This window comes from Mytilus edulis, chromosome 1 (assembly GCF_963676685.1).
Source record: "Mytilus edulis chromosome 1, xbMytEdul2.2, whole genome shotgun sequence".
In the NCBI taxonomy this organism is placed as follows: Eukaryota; Metazoa; Mollusca; class Bivalvia; order Mytilida; family Mytilidae; genus Mytilus; species Mytilus edulis.
This window is the reverse complement of record NC_092344.1, coordinates 78,061,472-78,070,855: the sequence shown is the minus strand read 5'-3', so window position 1 is coordinate 78,070,855 and position 9,384 is coordinate 78,061,472. Positions and strand designations below refer to the sequence as shown.

At 31.4% G+C, this 9,384-nt stretch overlaps 1 protein-coding gene across 1 annotated transcript in view; it reads right to left on the bottom strand.

Moving 5' to 3' along the window:
- Positions 1 to 4,323: 4,323 nt before the first annotated feature.
- The window catches only part of LOC139490996 (uncharacterized), a 37,494-nt gene continuing 32,433 nt past the window's right edge, over positions 4,324 to 9,384 (bottom strand). The window contains exons 22-23 of the mRNA XM_071278222.1: positions 7,045 to 7,066; positions 4,324 to 6,587 (exon numbers count right to left, since the gene is read on the bottom strand). Of these exons, the coding sequence (XP_071134323.1) occupies positions 6,178 to 6,587; positions 7,045 to 7,066 (432 nt within the window). The 3' untranslated portion in view covers positions 4,324 to 6,177. The remainder of the gene's footprint in view (positions 6,588 to 7,044; positions 7,067 to 9,384) is intronic.

The following is a 9,384-nucleotide window of genomic DNA, read 5'->3' as shown; positions in this document are numbered from 1 at the left end:
TATGAGTTAAACTATATGAAATCTGTTATGTTGTACAGCAACTTTCCATTGATATAGTTTATTCGTGGGGGTTTAATTCAATAATAGAAAACAGGAAAAAGACTTTTAAACATTTATATTTGTTTTGCTTTTTTGTACTTGTTCTCTTATCAACATAAATATTACACAATACATGTGCTGTATGTCAATGACACATACTTCATTTTCTTACACTTTTGAAAGACTAGACGAAACTACGAACAAATTGACAAAATCTGAAAGATTTGGAAAGAATAATTTTTAAATTGAAAACGATTAATTGATTTTTTGGTTTTTGACCAATTTTCAACACTATTGGCTATTTCGTGACGTCCAGTGTTTGTCTGCGGAAGAAACCAGATTACCCTTAGAGAACTACACACCTTTATTTGTTAATTTTAACGACTTGTCCTGCAAACTTAACCTTCGATAACAAATGTTAATTTGGATTCTTGGTCAATATTCTAGTTGTTATTATCTTCCTTATTTAGAAGAATGGAAGTTTTATAATAATAACTATATTAACATGCTGACATATCACAAATGCAGAAAATAACAGTGACAATCAAAATCAGAATATTTGGCTTCCTTCTATCTATTTTCATTTTTTTAATTAAAACAAATACTCTGTTTGCAGTCTAGAACTACGATCTTATATTCAAGGCTATTTGTCAGTGGTTAACGTTAGATATTTCTTTCGTAATGTATGTGCAGGAAATTTTTCTTGTATTTACACAAGAACTTTAGTGTTTAGATTTAAAAGAAGTGAAAATCAATTTCTGAACGGAAGAAAAAACACCCATCCTATTCAGGTACAATTTGTTTTACTAAGGATGTAGTTAAACCTTCCGTTTTACCCTTGTTCGCTTTTTCCCGGCACTTGTGATAGTAGGATAAACGTATTACTCTTTTTGTCTTTTTCGAATTATTTTAGTGTTTCTTGTTATGGATTCAACAAATAACTGATTGCGTAATTAACACTGAACATTTAATTGAGAAAATATTCTCCTGGGGTCATCATCCCTTTCTGTACACTACTTTTCTTGTAATAGACTTTCTTATTTGTCTTGTTTAAAATAAATTATCAACTCAAGTAACTATTGCAAAATTCATATTGCAGATGGTTCTGTCTAGCACTTGTCTTTTGAACGCTCTACGTCACTGCAAGTTCAGTAGGAAAACAAATGATATATTATAAACACTCGACATACATATCGTTATTGTATTGAGCAAATTCAAAAGGAGAACCCCATAAAAAATTCAATCAAATAAACAAATTAATCTAATACTGAAGGTGAACAATAACTACTCATAGATACTAGGACAAAATTCTGAACGCTAGTTGCACGTTTAGAAGAAAGCAAATATGACAATGACGTCAACAAACGTGTGCGTCGTTGAAAGTAAAACCGAATATACTATACACTTTCTCGACAAAGTAAATATTTAAGTAAACAAAAAAGAATCAAAACTTTATACAATCTGAACCACGAATGCCACAAGTAAATAGTCATACACCCGAAGGTGTGATGCATTAATTTCGAGTCACATCAAAAGATATACGACAAACAAACCAAAACAATATATTAGCACGAAGACAAATAACAGGGAACTATAAATAAACATAAAACAAAACTTTAGCACATAGTATCTAAATCTAAAGACCATCTTGTTTTATTTGTGGAGTGGACGCTTATATTTATCTTTTGTTTTTCTTTGTTGAAAAGCTGTCTGTTTTTAAAGGGATTAAAATAATAACACAATGTCCACTGCTGTTTCCCAAATGTTTGATATTTTTACTTATTATGTCTGTTAATTTTGTTCACACATAGTTTTCAAAATATTGGAATTTCATACGACTGTCATACAAGTGAGAGGTTTAGCTAGCTTAAACAACTGACCATTTTCTACTATGTCTGAACCAAGTCTGGAGTATAACAGTTGTTATCCATTCGATAGATGTGTTTGAGCTTTTGATTTTACCATTCTATAAAGGACTTTCCGTTTTGAATTTCCCTTGCAGTTCGGTATTTTACTTTTTAAAGAAAATATAATAGTGATAACACTAACCCAGTTTCTGCGCATTTTTCAGTTTATGACATTTTCTTATCTACAGTAAATTCAAAAAGAATCTTTATTTGTATTGGGTGATATCAATATCTTTATACTAAAATATTTCAGCACATTTGCTATCTATTTAATTTCATTTTGATGAAGCTTGACGCCCTTTGTGTTTTATTTCAGGAAATTTAGAAACGTCTTCTTCAAAGATATAAAAAAAACTATTGTAGATACCAAACTTATATTTTGAACGCAAGACACAAGACTTTTAGATAAGTCCACCAGTGACTTTCAAATCAAAACAGTTGCAAAACCATCTACAAAATGACAATTTTGAATAATGGAGCTGTCCAAAAACCAAACTAAAAGACGGATACTATAAGTGTAATTTGGCAGATTGCACTACAGTTCTTTTATTAAGCTATTTGAGTTTGGTACCAAACCACGGAGCTTACAAAAGATAATATACATGCATATGAAGCCTTTTTACATGAACCATGCGTTGTTTTGATTAAAACTGGTTTAATCGTGATGGGAAAACTTTTAGAAAAAAAACCAGACTGTTATTCCTAAGATCATCGATCACTACAAACTGATATGATATATACTCATATTTGGATCCAGTTTATATTCACATTACTTTTTGTTTAAACACAGTTTTGATTTAGAAGAAATAACCGACATTGTTAAAAATTACAAATAATATTACCATAACAAACACAATTCCATTATAATATTCTTCTCTAACATAGTTAGAAAATACATAAAATAACACCATTACTAACGCAATTCCAATTTTATATTCTTGCACGTGTCTATTTTAATTTTAGAAATTTAGCTGTGATAATATAAATGTCTCAAGATAAACATCACTTTTACGTTGAACCATTCACGTGACGTGCTGTTTATATTTTGTTTGTGGTTGAGTATGGCAGTTGTTATCTATCTACACCCCGTAACTCTGTTCTCTGGCGTTTGCTTTTGTTGTAGTTCAGCGTTTCCGTATTCCATTGTTTTCCTCTTTGTGTTTCCCGATGTTAGTTTGTTACCCGGCTTTGTTTTTGCACAATCGAATTTTGACTATTGAACAGCGGTATATCACTGTTGCCTCTACATTTCATACCTTATTAACTGTTCTGTTCAAAAGTGTATTGATAGCGTTTCAGTTATAAATTATTCATTTTTGTACTATTCGTTTGTAATTTTAAACGTTTTAAAAAAAGAAACTGGAACATTATTCAGAAACATGGTATTTTATTATATACAACGGTAAATACATTTTCGGAATTAAAAATTGGTGTATCCAAATATCGGTTTCCGAATACAAGAGGAAGAAGACTGGATTCGATTACTGGGAACTGCGACACCCTATGGTTGCAAAGACTAAACTGATGTTATGTGTATGCTATATAGAATTACTGCATCACGCATTCAATGAGGTTCTAGTTTTGACCTCGTTTGACCAGTTTCAAAGCAAGTATCTGAGGGGAACACACATTAAAATGTAATGCATGGCAATTTCAACTAGTGCTTTCTCCCAGCTTAGTTGTTTCTTGCTTCATGCACTAGGTAATAAATATTAGTTTAAAACGAATACAATAATATGTTACAAACGTGAAGATTTCAATTTGTCAGCAGAAAGATATTGTCTGCTTCATCGTTTGCTGTTTACATATTGCATATGCTGTATGCTCATGCATTTACACATTGTACGAACTTTCTAAACAGGTACAACATGTGCTGCTGACAGATACTGCTTAAATGGATTTATTCGGACTGAAATCGACATAACATCAGAATAATCACGATTGTGTTTCTTTTTAATGATCCATCGGTCTTTCAACAAAAATTTATCATCTTCACGAGATCTTAGAAGAGTGAGACAAAAGATACCAAAATTGATATACTAACACAAACGTCAAAAATGATCTTACAATGCCATACTGCAACTGAAGTTGTTTAAATGATATATATCTAAGTGTCATAGAGTTCGTTTTATTTGTCATTGTATATACTATTTTACCTTTACGTTTTATTCAATGTTTGGTAATATTACGGATTACAAATGTGTCGATAAAGATGTCAGTATATATTCAGGAAACTGCCGGGGTATATACGACGTTTTCGCCCAAATTGAAACCTCAAAAATGTCATCATAACTCCGGTTACTATGTGACGTAGTTAAAAGCTATACAGAACACTACGGAATGGCAGAGGCTAACAGAGGGAAAACAATGACGTGTATCAGTCGATAATATATTTTTAATACAAAATCACGCAATTTACACTTTAAATACTTAAATATAATGCTAAAAGTGTTATAATAAATTATTACATTACACGATAAAATTATTACACAGCACTTAACAACAAATCCTTCTTGTATGTCGAACAAATCAGTTTGGGTTTTTCAATACATGTATTGTTAAATACAAGCCAAGAACACATACATACACAAAATATCAAATCTAAAAAAAATATTTAAAAAAACTTCTCCTTTAAACATTTTCAAAAAATCAATCATGAAAATTTAAAGCCATCTAAGAGGTTAGCTATATCCTTTGACTTTACGTCCCGCTATATAGATGATGTTCTCTCACTAACTAATACAAAATTTGGTTACTATGTTGAACGAATCTATCCCATCGAACTAGAGATAAAAGATACTACATATACAGTTAAGTCTGCCTCATATCTTGACTTACATCTACAAATTGACAATGAGGGTCCGTTGAAAACAAAACTTTACGACAAAAGAGATGATTTCAGCTTCCCACTTGTGAACTTTCTATTTCTATATAGCAACATTCCAACAGCGCCGGCATACGGAGTATATATCTCCCAATTAATACGATATTCCCGGCTTGTAGTTCCTATTATGATTTCCTTGATAGGGGATTGCTGCTAACAAGAAAGCTATTAAACCAAGAGTTCCAAATGGTGAAGTTTAAATCATCCCTTCGTAAATTTTACGGACGTCATCACGAGTTGGTTGACCGTTATGGAAAAACCGTTTCGCAGATGATATCGGATATGTTCCTTATATCGTAACTACAATACCCTTCCCTTTCCACTAATGTGACCTATCGAGTTAGACTAGTTACCGGATTTGTAATAACATAAGCAACATGATGGGTGCCACATTTGGAGCAAGATCTGCTTACCCTTTAGGAGAACCTGAGATTACCCCCACTTTTTGGTGGGTTTGTAATGCTTAGTCTTTAGTTTTCTATGTTGTGTCTTGTATACTATTATTTGTCTGTTTGTCTGGGTTTTTTTTTAGTCATGGTGTTGTCAGTTTATTTTCAATCTATGAGTTTAACTGCCCCTCTGGTATCTTTCGTTCCTCTTCATTGGGAAAATGATAATGTTTAAAAATTGTTCATTCAAAATTTAAGAGAACCTCTGTCCGTCATACCTATTATTGCCATTGTATTTTTACTAGAGATTCTAAAAATAACTACTTAGATAGATTTCAAAGCATGGATAGTGATCGATTGCAAAGTACAAATGAAGTTTATGTTTCAGTTTGGTCTGGACTTGTTCATAAACAGATCTCTTTCCACATCAAAAGAATTGATTTTATTATAAAGTACAAAATATTGCATTCTTTTTTTTTAATAACATGCAAGAATGTATATATATCAAATCTGAAAATTAAACGTTAGTAGCTCAAATAACTAGTGACGGGATGATTCTATTCCAGAAAAGTTTGTAATTTGGCTACTCCTTCAATATTCAAGAAAATTACCTGTAGTGTTATGTATGATGTTGGATTGAAAGGAAATTAAATAAAATATGATTATAACTGCATTATTACATAACACTGTTCAGTTAGATATACTGAAGGGGATAAATTAGTGTCGATATACAATTATTACAGATTAACATTTCTATTTTGGCTTTGTTGTGTTATTCGCCTCGTGATTTCACTAAATAATTGAAATGCACGGTATGAATAACCAGTTTAGTTCTTTTAATTCTGTTGATTGATAATACAAGAGCACGAAAACCACATTATTAATGGTTCAAATTTCCCCCTACATTTACAAAGAAAGGGATATGATGATGAAAGCTTTTTGGTTATATAACACCAGCTTAAAAGTTTTGGTGCTTTTTCTTCTTCTTAAAAGGATTCATTTTTTTCAAGAATGTTTTTTCTTTTCCTTTTTTCTCCACTTCAACTTCCTCCTCTTCGGGGGTATATTTCTTCACTCCTTTACTTTTAATTATCTCCTCTAAACACTGAGAACCTTTCCCGACATTAACCAAAGCATTATGTAACACTTTTATGGTTGGTCTTACTCTCAGATCTTTTCGCCATTCAAATAATATCGCTTTACATTGTGCCACTAAATCCCGTCCATTGTCGTGCTGTATAATGTCTAGTGATGTGATCGGTAACCCTAATTCTACACCCAGTTGGAAGGATACTACACCTATTACTTGTGCCAGTTCATCTAGTATTTCATCGGTTGGAATGAAATCCATGTATTCCTCCCTGCTTTCTGTAATAATTAGCAAGCACATGGCATATTAAACATGACTCTGCAGTAAGATGAAAGACTGCAATTTTCCCCCTTAGAAACATTTAATCATAAATACATGAGTTCTTGCAAAATAAAACTCAATGTGAATAAATATGAAAAGACTACTAAATTGGCCTGATCCAATGGATAAAATTTTAAAATTCTCAAAAATAGATTAAAAAGTGAAGTGTGTTCTATAACATATCATATGAACTAATTATCGAAGAGACACGGTGACTTGTTGTAAAAACCAAAATGTGTTTCACTGGTTATATGTTATTGATAAGTTATGTTTAACTATAAAAGAACACATATACCTTGCACTAGTTACAATAGATGAACCATTGTTACAAGTTCTTTTATATACCTTAATGGCCTGATGACATTTGAACATCAGTAATTGTCTATCGTTTAAAATAAATAGAAATATACGTACGACATTGTTCTGTTCTTTTTACCTGCAATGATTATTTAACATAGAATGAAACAAATCTAATTAGTTTCTGTGTCATTGGGTTACTATCAATCATATATCTAAATTAAGTATACATAATATATTCTGATATTATACTTACGTACAATTATTTAAGGACATAAGTTGCATAGGACTACTACACAGTGTAGCATTATACCACTGTGGTGTGTACTAAAATCACACGTGAACCATTGTTTCATTGAATCATACTCAACATGCTATAGATGTTCCTTTCCAACTTCTTTTTATAGATTGTTCTTATATTGTGCAGTTACACCGTTGTCCCAAGGTTGGGGAAGGTTGAACAAAACAAATCTTTATGTTCCTGTCCCAAGTCATGAGCTTGTATTTCAGTGGTTATCTTTGCTGCATGTCTGTCGTAAATTACGTAAATTGTTTTGTTATAAATTAGCTAGTTACGTTTTTTTTAAAAACATTATTCAAAGAACCTATTACACGACAAAGCAAGTTCCATGAAGCCTGCTAACAAAATTAAGGAACGTTTCATTAGTAAATCCGTATATAGAAAGGGTGACATTTTTGAGCATGTGTTTTATTATAAAAGAGTTCGCTAAACAGGAAGTTGATGAAACTAACACCGTGTCACACAGTATAGCAAACTAAAATGGCACCATGTAAAACAATTCAGAAAGCTCTGAAATGTAGTTTCTTCGTAAAGTATAACGATAGTTGGCTGTTATCTTTAGAATGTATAAGAAGTTGGTGAACAGGAAGTTCATGAACGATAAAATAGAATTGCGTCATACGGTTAAGCATGCTGACATGAAGTCATATAACAAATTAAGGAGGCTCTGATTTGAAGTTTCTGAGAAATATGCGACAAAAATGACAAACATGAATAATATGTTAAGAACATATTTGTATTCGGTAAACAGAACGAAGATGCGCAGTGAGTCTGAAACCGCGGCACAAATGTTAATATGAAACATATCACAAATTTCAACCAGCTTTGATTTGTACTTTTTGAGGAATATGTCATAACAATTGCAATCACGGCTTTTATATTTATAGTATTTAAGTACTCATTCAACAGGAAGTTGATGGCCGATGACTCTGAAACCACGTCGCAAAAGTAATTTATTATAACTTGGTTTCATTCAAAGTCAGTATTACATAAAAAGCAATGCATTCATCTATTAAAATATACTAATACTGAGTAAAACTGAGCAAAACCTGCATGTGATGATGTTTTTGTTCAATATCAACCAACTTATTTCTATTGTAAAAAGTATGTAAGTTGTTTGGTAGGTTAAAATTATTCTTGGGAAATGTTGACTGAATTGCTTTATGAGCCTAAATATTACAGTGTTTTATCACTATAAAACCAAATTACATCATTGGAGGTTATGCAATGGCCTTTAGTTGCTCACATCTATATCATTTGGTCTCTGGAGGATCGTTGTTCAATTTGCACATCTCCTTATTTTATTTTGATATAACCTATTTGCAGCATTTGCAAAGAGGTTTGCTACAGCTTTTTCTCATATATTTTCCTTTTACAAAATTATGTTTTTTTTACTTATCAAATGCAATTAAAATGTGTCCCTTAGTTGTATATCATTAACGGAAAATAGTAGTTATTTCCCAATGCACTTACACAGTGAGTAATTTTTTCAGCATTGGTAATTACTGGAATATTATTTTTTATAATAAATAAATTATTGTTTTTTTACATAGAAATTTTAAGGATCTCATTGACAGAAAACTATAGCTGTTATATTTATTCAATTTGACAATTCATGTGGCAACAATTTGAATACCCATACGGATATGTACTGCTTCTGGTGATAGGTTTAATTTTATCTCGTTAAATTCTTCTCATATAATGGATTTCTTAATCATCTGGTTTTATGCAAGGTTAACCTGTACACGGCCCATATTTACTATTGAATGTATGTCATCAAAAGCCTTAAACAAGATATGTTTTTATAAAAGGCAACGTTGTAAAGCTTAGTTTACGTGTCAAAGATACTATCAACACTTCAAGTTATTCTTAATGCGTACACGACCAAGGAATTTTTTTCACATCGATATAGATATTTTTCAGAGTTATTCTGTATAATCCAAAAAGGAAAACATGTTACAAGCTTCAACAAATTAACTTTTATGTTCTCTATCAGAGAATTATCAAGATCAATAATTCATTCAACGAGAAATATTTACACAACTAGCAAATAATATAACTTGTCAAATAAGTATCGGCACATATGACATTAAATAAATGCAACAGTAGTATACTGCTATTCGAAAGTCATAAATCGATTCAGAGAAACAAAATCC